The 12,591-nt window shown below is 38.7% G+C and overlaps 1 protein-coding gene across 1 annotated transcript; it reads right to left on the reverse strand.

Annotated features, from left to right (window-relative positions):
* Positions 1-1,689: 1,689 nt before the first annotated feature.
* On the reverse strand, positions 1,690-12,321 carry phex (phosphate regulating endopeptidase homolog, X-linked). The gene is made up of 22 exons (XM_039685068.2): positions 11,915-12,321; positions 10,168-10,224; positions 9,387-9,548; positions 9,221-9,304; positions 7,951-8,177; positions 7,784-7,852; positions 7,554-7,670; positions 7,352-7,435; positions 6,535-6,677; positions 6,220-6,313; positions 6,002-6,130; positions 5,560-5,661; positions 5,400-5,477; positions 5,177-5,280; positions 5,028-5,086; positions 4,398-4,452; positions 4,252-4,319; positions 4,037-4,167; positions 3,890-3,955; positions 2,684-2,785; positions 2,289-2,365; positions 1,690-2,195 (listed from the first exon to the last, which is right to left on the reverse strand). Exons 1-22 carry the CDS (start codon positions 12,036-12,038, stop codon positions 2,093-2,095), a joined length of 2,235 nt encoding a protein of 744 aa, XP_039541002.1. The 5' UTR covers positions 12,039-12,321; the 3' UTR covers positions 1,690-2,092.
* Positions 12,322-12,591: the final 270 nt, after the last annotated feature.

Here is a 12,591-nt window from a genome sequence, read left to right on the forward strand (position 1 = left end):
CAAACTTTTGATGAATTTGGTTAATTTGATGCATTGTTAATAAATGGATTTTTGTGCAGCCAGGCTAGATGGCAAAAAAAAGAGAAGCTTGCCGTTTGGGGAAATGAGCAACAGAAATCAATTGGTAGGTATATAATATAAACGGGCAAGAGGTACTGTGTTTGTCAGTTAATGGGTTTAGTAAAAACTCCATGCATTCTACACCTTAAATTTGTAAGTACAATCAACCTGGATGTTTAAGTCATTTCAACTTAAATTACATTTACAGTGCATTTATATATATATATATATATATATATATATATATAGGAAATATAGCATGTGACTGCAGGGCACAGTTGTGTTCTCACATTCACAAGCCTCATGCTTCAGTGGGTGAATTGGCCGCCTCTGGCATTGTTCTGCAAAACTCAGTCTCTCGCCATGCACCTCTGGCTTTCTCTTGCTCTTTCATATCCAGTTTCCTCTGGGCAGAATGAAAATTTGGCCCCCTGGACATTTGAACCCATTATATTTTGTCACTTTCTTTCTCTCGCTCCTCAGAATGACATCAAACACTACAACACACAGACTGACGGATGCATCTCCTCAGGAACTCTGGGTTATTTTTAGACCTTTCCTTTTTAGCACTCCAATCAATGAAATTCTGTTTTTCACCGTTTGGTCCCCACAAGACTTCCACTATTCTTGCATAAATGGAGGTCAAAGCAATTGATTTTGGTTCACATCCTATCTCCATTATTGGACCGCTTCAGTGTCTGTGCTTTGAGTTTATGTTCAATTGAGCTGCCTCCATTTGTCATTCATCCGATTTCCCCCTGTGCTTGGTTAGACTGTTATTAAAACATTCTTTCCTGATTGGTCATTTGAAAAAAAGAACATTTGCATTGATTTCCTCTACCTGCACTCATAGAATTTATAGTTCCATGAGGAACCTTTAACATCCATGGAGTCTTTTCTGTGTACAATGTTCTTTATAGTGGAAAAGTGTTCTTCTTTATTCTTCTTCTGATTATTAGAATAAAAATAAACCCAAATTGTCTTCGATGGCATCGCTTTAAAAAGACCGTTTGTAACCTTTATTTTTAAAAGTGTAGACACAGGCAACCACACACAAATTAATAAAAAATCAGTATCAGTGCTTCATGAATGTCTGGATTATCTTGCACATTTGTTGATGTTAAAATTGGACCTGATCACACTGTCAGTCCCATTTATTTTTTCTATAATAGCAGGCTGATTAAATTTTATCCTGCTTATTACATGGCCAAATAAATTCAAAAATAAACTAAAAAGGCAGCTTGTGAAACAGTTAAATGACCCATATCAACATTAAACATGACGTACATTCGTCTTTTTGTAAATGCTTGCATGTTACAGATCTTATTTGGAATAACTGCATACGCTTCGTTTTTTATTTCTTGGACCTTGTGACATTTAATCAAAAGGTCATAATTTGATCTTTTGGTCTTTGGTTACGTATTCCGGACTCCTCCAATTATTATTTCACTTAAACACTCAAATTTTGAGTACAACACCCACATCTCAAAATATCCCATCCTACATTTTTTATTCTTCGATAATTATACTGTCGCTACTTCCGTTTCATCATGAACATGTAAAATACACCAAAACAAATTTGTTTCTCTGCAAAAAAACAAAACAAACACACCACACAGTTCGAAAACCTCAGGAAAACAATAATTATTTACTAGCGTGTTCAATAAAATAAAACGACAGACAATGTTAACTGTTATCAACAACAACAAAAATAATAATTTATAGCACTCTTAAAGCAACAGTGCGACCAAATTTGTTTGAGTAAAAAACAGTGATGAACCAAAGGAAGGCCTCAAGGGAATTTGTGTGGTCCGTTTACCATTTGCACATTATAATTGAGGTCTGACAGTAAAACGCAGATCTGGCCGAAAGCTCTCAGGAGTGTACAGTATTCCAGTGGCTGAAGGAGGGCCAGGCACTGCAGTGGTCAGTGTTAGTAACCGCTGTTTCTCTATAGAAACCAGTGAACGGGACAAAATATGGAGGTTTGGGTTGTGCCGTGATTGAATTCTTCACAGGGTCCTTACTTTCATTACCACACTCGACACGACTCCGCCCCTCTGTTCATGACTGACGTCTCGGGGCAGTTAAAAGCTTTACGGAACTCTTCATAGTTGCTCATAGCCCCGATAACCCTTCATCATTGCAACGAGAGTAAAGTGAGTGACATTGAAGAATTGGGAATGTAATATAGATGTAAATGAGCTGTATATATTACTCCACCTTACCGATATTTAGGAGGGCTGTGAGCTCCACTTTGGATCTGATCACGTGCTGCTTCTGGTCTGTAGGCGTTACAGCGAACCTAGCACATAACAATATATACACAAACAAATCAATAAGAGACCTATTTAAGGCAAGACACCACAGGCAAAACATTACTTGGGTAATGGGAAAATGCGTACTTTTAAGTGCGTACTAAAACAGTCCTCAGGTATTTGAACATGCCACCATCAGATAAAATAGTCATTCTAATCTCGCATACTATTTAGGATACACACAAAACCTTTAAAAAAGACAGGAAACATTTTCAACTTTTCCAACCGCTTCTAAATTAGTAAGAATATGTCTGTGACATCTGAAATTTAGGCCCAAATATGTATGTGATACACTGAATACTGACATGGGCATAACTGAGGAAGAACAGCTGGTTATTGGTCAGACCCACACCAGGTAGGAGAGGCTCCTCGTTTCCTCTCTCTTTCTCGATCCATCTCCTGTAGGCCTGCAGACACATTCACAAGTACATGGATACACAGAATTGTAATTGTACATACCACAATCTGGAATATTAAAGCTACACTGTGTGATTTTTACCCCCATCTAGCGGTGAAAAGGTATATGACCATCCAGTGAATATTAGTTTCTGTTCCTCTCAATTTCGATTTCGTTTTAACTCCTACGGTGGCCAATGTAGTCCAAGATTAACATGACTTCCAATTCGACCTCGTCCATGAGTGTTAACCGAAACGTAAACGCGAAAGGCGAAGCTTGAATTAACGGGTATGTCTAATGTACTTTCAAGATGGAGGGGCAACATGGTGACCGACATTAGAACCCCTTACCCATATGTATTTTCAATGGCATATTATACACTCACGAGAATACTTTATTACTTGAACGAAGTAAATATACATTAATGAGCACATATATTTTTGAAAGAACTAAGTGTTTTTATCTAAGAATAAACTAAAAGAGTTGCAGTGTAGCTTTAAAGGTATAGTTTAAAAAATTCACCCTCATGTAATTCAATACATTCTCTCTTCCATAAAACACAGACAGGATTTTTTTTCTATGCAATTAAAATGAATTGTCACTGGAGCTTTCAAGTTTCAGAAAAGATAAAAAAATAACCATTAAAGTATGATAAAAGTGTTTCAAATGAATCTTTAGCCATTTAGCTGTATGATATATTTAATAATTAATTCACTGAATATCTTAACTCTCCAGGAAAAGCAGTCACAGTAGACTTTAAGTATGCAAAATTTTCACGGACAATGGAGCGCTCTGTGGCGTCTTTAAAAAAAGAACATATACTGTAATTCACCATATACACAATTCTCTCACATTCACATAAGTATAAATGGAAGTCAATGGAAATAAAAATGTAGTGTGTGACTGTGACTTAAGAGAAGTAGCAATGTCTGAATTGTGAATGTTTGTCACATTTTTCAATGAATCAGTTGATCCGGGTCAGAAGAGTAGTCTCAATGATGTGTTCACAAATTGTGAGAAATTCTCCAAATTTCTTCTCCTGTGATCCATCAAAGAAAGTCTTACAGGTATGGAATGAGACAAGTTGATAATCTAATGGAAAATGGTGTAATACCCTGAAAGATTCTCTCATCCCTCCATTGTCAGCAATGTTCTCTCCCAGTGTCCTCTTCCCCTTGACCTTGAGAGAAGATTGTGGGTATTAAGTATTAGGTTGGTAGCTCAAATATAAATGCATTGAAAATGCTGGTTCCTACTGTACATTTAGTCCTGCCTCCTTCCAGTAGTAGCTGTCGTACTGGTCAATCATGCATTTTGTCTTTTCGGTGAAGAGGTTGATGGAGGAGTTGCTCCACCATTGGTCCAAGTTCCCATCTTTGTCATATTTTCTACCTAGATGAACACAAATACACACAGATGTCCTTGAGAATCAGGCACTGCATGTGTTGAGACTCATTATAAATCAAACGCCCTCACCATTGTTATCAAATCCATGGGTCAGTTCATGCCCCACAATTACACCGATCGCTCCATAGCTCAGTGATCTGACACAAGAACACATTTCACAAATTAGCTTGAGCTGAATCAGAAAACATCAACAAGAAGAAGTGTCTATGTCTCACCGAGGATAGTCTAGTCCCCAGAAAAATGGCTTCTGAAGTTCTCCTGCAGGGAATCCTGGGTAAAAGAAGAACACGATCCAGTATATCTAAACAAACACCAAACATCTAAAAACATCAAAATCTCAAATGAAAAGTGTTCTTTGTAACACACATTATACTGGATAATATTACAATAATATTAATAATTTAAAAAACTGTTTTCTATTTATATACATATTTTAAAATGTAATTTATTCCTGTGATGGTAAAGCTGAATTTTCAGCATCATTACTCCAGTCTTTAGTGTCACATGATCCTTCAGAAATCATTCTAATATGCTGATTTACTGCTCAAGAAAATGTTGAAAATATTTGTGCTATTTAATATCTGTTATTAATATTTTTTTTCAGGATTCTTTCACAAATAGAAAGTTCAAAAGCACAGTATTTGAAATAGAATGCGTCCTTACTGAATAAAAGTCATTCATTTGTTTAATTTTCATTTATTTTATGTAGTTTTCTTTGCTTAGTGAACAATTTTGAGATTAATCAGTCATTTTGCTGTCTTACATTTTTAAGGCGAAACTTCGGTTTTATAAAAATACAGAATGCTGTGATCAACCAAGCTGTGTATTTGAAACACATAACTCACTGATCTGGTTGGTAGAGGAGCTGTAGAATGCATTTACTGTAGTTGGGTTGGTGAACCACCTGAGTGAAATAAAAATGGATGTTTCATCTTGTTCAAACAAAGATAGATTCATCTCATTTGAACAGGCTTTGAAAATGCTGACAACTCACTCTGTGCGTGGGACTTTTTTCCTCAGCCAGGCGATGTCAGACTGAGCTATGAACTTCAGGGTCTGCATGACATTCCCAAAGTAGTCCGTCGGAGTGAACGACAACTGTGCATACACATAAAACCCCAATGACTTTGAGTTGCACTGACATCTGTCAAACACAATTAAAACTGGAATATCATCATCACCGTGACCAACAAAATCTGAGAAGCTTGCAAACATACTCGTTTGATGTCCTCGTTAATATAGGTGTCATTTAGGATGAAGTCTGGGTAACCCACTTTCGCCAAGACTGAGTGAGCCTAAAGTAATATACAGACAGTAATGATAAAGAAAAGGACATGCTGTGGATTCATAGCCATCACAAACACACTGGTAATACACCTTCTCTGTTGCTTTTTTCTTTGTTTCTTCGTCCATCCACTCATTCTCCTTCTCTAGCATGTCGATAAACGCCCACCGGATACCATTTATCAATTCCTCCATCTTCATAAAGGACAAATACATTAGCATTCAAAGTACTGTTTGGCAGTTTAGAAGTTAAAACTGAGTTCCAGCGTTTTATGTTGTTATTCACAATTAGTGCCACTAGATGGGGACAAAAACTAAAATTGTAATTATATGTACATATGTGTGTGTGGACAGAAAGAATAGTTTCAAATAGTTACAACACTTATGTATGTACAGTAAAAACAGAAATATTATTACAATTGAAAATATTTTTTTTTTCTATTTTTATATATTTTAAGATGTAACTTATTCCTGTAATGGCAAAGCAGAATTTGAATATAAAATGGTTCCATATCTAAATACTTAAAAGTCTTACCATGTGTTTTTTGTCCTCCTGGAAATGCTTATCGACAAAGAGCCTACCGGTGGCATAGATGAGTGTGTTTTCTACATAATTTACACACTTGTCCCAGCGAGGGGTCAGAGAGGTGGTCCCCGAGATAACCTAAGAAGAGACGGGTATTTTTAACCTCAGCAAGTCTATTTTTATTCAAAGATTGGTGGAGGGTAAAAATGAGAAGTTGGTTCACTAACCCGAGCAAAGTCCAGGTATCTGTAGAGAAAGCGTCGGCTCAACGTGGTGATTCGGGAAAATACTGATCTCCATATGACGTAATTGGCAACTGTCCTGAGGCGAGGTTGCAAGTAAAACATTTGAAGCAGCTTAATTACAAAGTAATCTTGACTCTGTTATTGAGCAGAGCAGGTAATAAAGAGATAAACTCACAAACAGCACACACATAAACAGTGTGTGATCACACAACTGACACTGTCCAGATCAACAAAGGCAGAGCCTTGGGGCTCTGATGTTTTAATAGGGTTTTGCTCCTTACAGAGCTGTCTGGATACCTGGTTTCTGTGACGTTGATGAGTTTGAAGAGGTCTTTAAAGTGTTGTGGGGCACGGACGATCACCTGCTCTGAAGAGGAGATTTTCAGGTCTGGGTACAGCTCAGTGTCAATCACTGCTCTGACAAAACCCAGCCAGTTAAACTGCAAAAAGCAAACGCAATTATACCTGGGTAAACTCTAGTGTAGTGTGACTATGCATTTAGAAATATATTTATATTTGTACCAGGTAAATTGAATTTTGAAATTATTTTACTTGAATTACAGTAACATTTTTATTTCATTAACATTAGTTAATGAATTATGTAAAATGAAACAATGATCAATATTTTAACAGCATTTATTAATTTAGGTTAATGTCAAATTCTATATAAACAAATACACTTTAGTTTAGATTAAGCCAGTATTAGGCCATAGTTCGATTGGGACATTTAAAGGTGGGATGAGTAGTTTTTGGAAAACACTTTTGACCAATGTTGATGTGACCCCTAATTTACCCCTCGCCCCTAATTTGATAGTTCCATATCCCACACTTATGTATGGGCAATGAATATATGGCTAATGAATATATCTTTACATTATTTTTTTTATTTTTTACAAAATTACAGTTTTCACCTGGGATTTAGAGTCAGATTACTGGGGGTAAAAATTACTTTAGAACAGCATTGTTATTTTATTTTTAAACAGAGATTGTTTACCCCAGAAAATTGTTTTTTTGGGGGCTTGGAAAAACCCATCCACTAATTAAGTATCATGTGTATACGAGTATGAGTGACATGGCATAAAATATACATTTATTTGAATTATAATATACTTACATCTGGAATAGTGCGCTGCAGTTTAGACAAACTATACTTGTTGTACATGTTCTCACTGGTGCGGTTTTCATAGGGGATCACGATCTACAGAAGAGCACACACTCCATTGAAGCATCAAGTACCCTGACAGCCCTGTTGTCTTTCTCAATGCCAGTGATTTGAAGGAATTTGGCCTTAGATTTTCCAGTGTTTTGCTTCTCACCTTTGCAAGTTTCATTTCAAAATCAAGCACCGATTTCATCTGAGCCTCAGCAGCCCGTTCATCGGCTCCGAGCATGACAGAAACGTCGACCATCAACCTTAAAAGAGCTTCTCGATACTGCAGAGAGGCATGAAAAGAATGGGTTGAGAAAGCAGAGATAAAACCAGGCCAGACTGTGACTGCATGCAATGACATATAGGCTAAGGAGGTTGACAGATGTACCGATGTACCATTTGTGCCTCAGTTGTGTTGGTGATGTAATCTTCTCTGGATGACAGTGACAAAGAGGCCTGATCCAGCTAGGAAAAAGAAAAAAAGAATTGCTATGAATTTTTCCACCCCAACTCGCGCAATTGGTTGAGCCTGAGGTTGACATTTGACGACATGTTCATCTCACCTTGATGATGTACTGGTTGGAGTTCTTGTCATCAGGAGAGACAAAAAGCCGTATAAGGACAGACTTGCTGTGCTGACTGCGTATCTGTGCCAGTGTCTCCAGCAGGTTAAACTGAGACTCCACCCACCGCGAGGAAGAGCCCAACGCATCGCCTAGAACGGGCCAGCGGAAGTCTTTCTGCTGTAAATTCTTCAGCAGAGGTTTGGCATCCTCAATCTCCAGGATAGCTGTCAGGTGGACAGATGAAGAAGTCAAATTTACATTTGTTCACCCGACACCCCTGATGTATAAGATCATGTAAAGTCTCAATTCCAGTCCCAAACGGTTTACGGTTTATTTTTTACCACTCTGCCGTTCATAAAAAATATTTCTAGAGCATCAAATCATATTAGTGCTGTTTGGAATGTACTCGGTTACCTAACGTAACCTTGGTTCTCTCTAGTAAGGGAATGAGTATTGCCTAAGTTTAGCATACGCTATGGGTAAAGTCATCTTTTCTCAAGATATTGAAGCCAAAAATGATCCTTAATTTTTCATTCTTTGTCAATGCAGTGCAGCAGCTAGGAAGACCTAGAGCAGGCTATCTGGCGCACTCATTGGCTGCTCCTACCACTGAGCCTTTCGTGAAGTCACGCCCACTACGTGTCACAGCCTGCCAAGTGGGTGTGGCTTAGTGTATAAAAGCATGGCTCGGAGGCTGCTTCCCTGCTTTCATCATCTAAAGCGAAAATCGCTCGCGGGACGAGCATGGGCGGTTACGCAATACTCGTTCCCTCTCTAGAGAGAACCGAGGTTACGTTAGGTAACCAAGTACATTTTCTTGCAAGAGGTTCTCTCATATTGCGTAAATTTAGCTTACACTACGGGAACCCCTTGCCAACGTAATGAACTCTTGGTCCAGTTGACCATGAGACTCAAGCTTTCCAAATGACTGAGGAGCGATAGTTCTGTGAGATACGGGTTCTATCTCCGACTGTGCTAAAATCAGCCAATCGTACATATAGATCTGAATTCGCACGCCCTGAATTCTGAATTCTCAAGGGGGCGAGACGAGCCACGTCCATCCACTTTGTGAATGTACGGGGTGCTAGGGACAGGCCAAACGGGACTGCTCTAGGTCTGCTAGCTGCTGCACTGCGATGACAAAGAATGCAAAATTAAAGGATAATTTTTGGCTTCAATATCTCGAAAAAAGACGACTTTACCCGTAGCGTAGGCTAAACTTACGCAATACGAGAGAACCTCTCGCAAAGAGCTTTTCGGTTCTTACATTCATTCATGCAGGACGTGTAGAGGACTTTGGCCTTCTTCACTGCCTCGATGTCTTCGCCTTGGATGGGCTGCTCTAACAACTCTGTGGCACAAAGATTCAATATTGAATCACCTTATTTGGGACGCAGGTTTTATTCAGTTGAGAATCATGTGGGTCAGTGCACCTTTCAGCTTGAGGTCTACATTCTGTCTGAGCCACGGGTAAATCCCATAGCTGGATAAGTCTTCCGGAATGGGGTTATCCCGGAGCCAGCCTCCGCACGCGTACTGGTAGAAGTCATCACATGGATCAACAGACTGATCCATCTTACTCAGAATAGAACCGGCTAGAGGTGACACATCATCAAACACAGATTCATCATTACAGTAATCTCAAACAAGTGAGCTGAGCTGTTTTTCTGAATCATAATGTCTGCTTGTTATGTTTAAAGTAAAAGTGAGTGTATAGTTTAGGGAATTGCTAGGTAGTTGCCTACTGGCGCCAAGTTTAAAGCTACGCTGTGTAACTCTTTTAGTTTATTCTTAGCTAAAAACACTTAGTTCTTTCAAAAATATATGTGCTCATTAATGTATATTTACTTCGTTAAAGTAATAAAGTATCCTCGTGAGTGTATAATATGCCATTGAAAATATATACGGGTAAGGGGTTCTGATGTCGGTCGCCATGTTGCCCCTCAATCTTGAAAGTACATTAGCCAAAGAGGGACATACCCGTTAATTCAAGCTTCGCCTTTAGCGTTTACGTTTGAGTTAACACTCATGGACGAGGTCGAACTGGTAGTCATGTTAATCTTGGACCACCTTAGGTATTATTCCTAATATTCACTGGATGGTCATATACCTTTTCACTGCTAGATGGGGGTAAAAATCACACAGTGTAGCTGTAAGAAAAAAGTCATTATGACATTCTAGCCCCTACATGGCTTAATGATAAACATGGTTTACCTGCTTCAATACAATGTGGGGTAAGGCAAACGTCTTCATCGCTTGCTTTGTGTGACACTACAGGGGGAGAAAAAAAAATCTGTCAAGTAAACCAGTCAACTATGCCCTGAAATTATTGCCAAACACCGCGCTACGAATGAACAAACACACACACACACACACACGCACCCCACTGTGCTCAGGCTTCAGCTGTCCATGCTCTGGATGTCACAGGACAAAAACATAGTGCATGCTCTACTACACACATTCCAAAGAAGCTGCACTACAAACTGGGTAGGGGGAAAGTAAAATTAGTGTTACTTCTTAAAAAAACAGCTAATTATGTTACAATGTAAATTTTTTATGGAAAATAAAATGTTTGTTACTTTTGAGTTACATTTTCTCTTTCTTGCTTGTTTGTTTGACCTGTTTATTCGACTGTCCTTGGTTTTTAAATTAAAGTAAATTAAAATTAAATTAAATATATCTGAATATATTACATTAATATATTAGATATAACTAGCTTTTTACAAAATTTTATTTAATTTAAACAAACTATCCCTGTGCACTGCTTGCAATGGTTACATCTTCGTCGAAGGATAGTTCCTTTATATTGTCATTTACTTGGAATTTAAAATTAAATTGAACAAATTCTGGAACAAAATATTAATTATTTTGTGTATTTGTTTGCTTTCAATATATTTAGCTTTTTAAAATTTTTTAATGTAATTTATTATAATTTTATTGAGCGAGGAAAAGTATAATGAATGCATTTTTGCAATATCTATTTTAACATACTGAAACATGATCAGTGTAAACCCTCCATGCAGAGGTCAGTGAAACTGTGTGAATTTGTGAGTTTGAGTGAGTGCAAAACTGTATGTATGTTGTGAAATCAGACAAGCATTGCTTTTAAAGGCCTGTGTTTATGGTTCAGTCCACAACTGGACAGCAGATGACCACAGCAGGATCCAGCACCCGGCCCCGTGGGACTGAGCCTCATTATCCTCAGAACCAACACACACAGCCGTGTGTGTGTGACTAGAATATGTACAGACAGAAATGAGCATAATTACACTCTAGTCTCACCGCAAAAAATGCAGGCAGCCCTCAACAACTGAGAACAATAAGAACACAATTTATTTGCTGTCTCAACAGTAGGAAGACACTTGTGTGTACCAAAATACTGTACATCCACACAGTCACGCAGCATGTCATGAGATGTGCGTTCACAATGTCTCAGGTTCCATGAGACAAGACTCACTCACAGTCAGCACTCTTAAAGGGACAGTTCACTCCAAAATTCTTTTTGGAGCTTGACAAACCTGGTCATTTTCATTTTTAGAGAAAAGAGCAACTTGAACATTCTTTAAAATATCTTCTTTTATGTTCAACAGAAGAAAGTCATACATTTAGATGGTCATTTTTAGGACAACTGTCAACTTTAAAAACACACACTTTTCTAAACTTAAACACCCACATTCCCTAAACGACTCACGGCCCTTTAGCCTCAAAACTTTAAAGACGCATATACATGTTTCCTAACCAGAGCTCCTACTTACTGTGCTAATTACAGCCTTCAACGACACGCTGTGTGTGTGTAACAGAATACACTCCTAAAATAATCTCATACACAAACACACAACTGACCGAAGAGCACAAATCAATCAATCTATCTGTCTATCTATCTATCTACAATCCATCTATCTGGATAGATGTATACGTCACATTAGCAGTAAGTATGTAATTGTGCATTCAAATGTCTCACCCGTAATGACGGCTATCAGTAGTGCAATGCAGACACACACACACACTGCAAGCGCAGCTTTCAGGAGAGTGTTGGGGCCCGCGTTCGGTTTGGTTCCTCCTCTCCCCAGCCTCTCCATTTCCATACTGCCACTGAGTTGAGTGTGTGCCTTCTCTTTCTGTTCCTCCCTCTATCCTTCTCACCCAGTTTTCACTCCGCCTGGCCTGGAGATGAGCACTTTTAAGTTCTGGTCCCAGGGTGCCGTGGTCCTTTGGATCACTGTGGAGTCGTGCAGTGGTCTCGCCTCACTGGTCTCAGATCAGTGGCAGATGCACAGCTTGGAGAGTCTTGAGAGGATAAGAGAGAGGAGAATAGGCAAGGAAGGAGGGGAAAGACAGAATGAAGGAGTGAATGAGAGAGAGTCCAGGGGTAGGAGGATCTCTCCTGCTTAGAGCCAACTGGTGCACCTTGCTTACTTACAGGAGTAATTATATGGCGTCCTGCAGGAAGGGTGGGATGACTCTATTGGTGTGTGTGTGTGTGTGTGTGTATGCTCATATAGTCTGTGTTTGGGCTCCAGGTGTGTGTCTCTGAGTCCCTGCACTACGTTTGTGATGATGAGCCTTGTGGTTAAATGTAGCCACTTCTGTATTTATTTTCAGTATGTCCCACAGCATAAAATAGAATTAGGAACACGG

The sequence above is a fragment of the Pimephales promelas genome, chromosome 22 (assembly GCF_988280905.1).
Source record: "Pimephales promelas chromosome 22, fPimPro1.hap1.1, whole genome shotgun sequence".
Taxonomy (NCBI): Eukaryota; Metazoa; Chordata; class Actinopteri; order Cypriniformes; family Leuciscidae; genus Pimephales; species Pimephales promelas.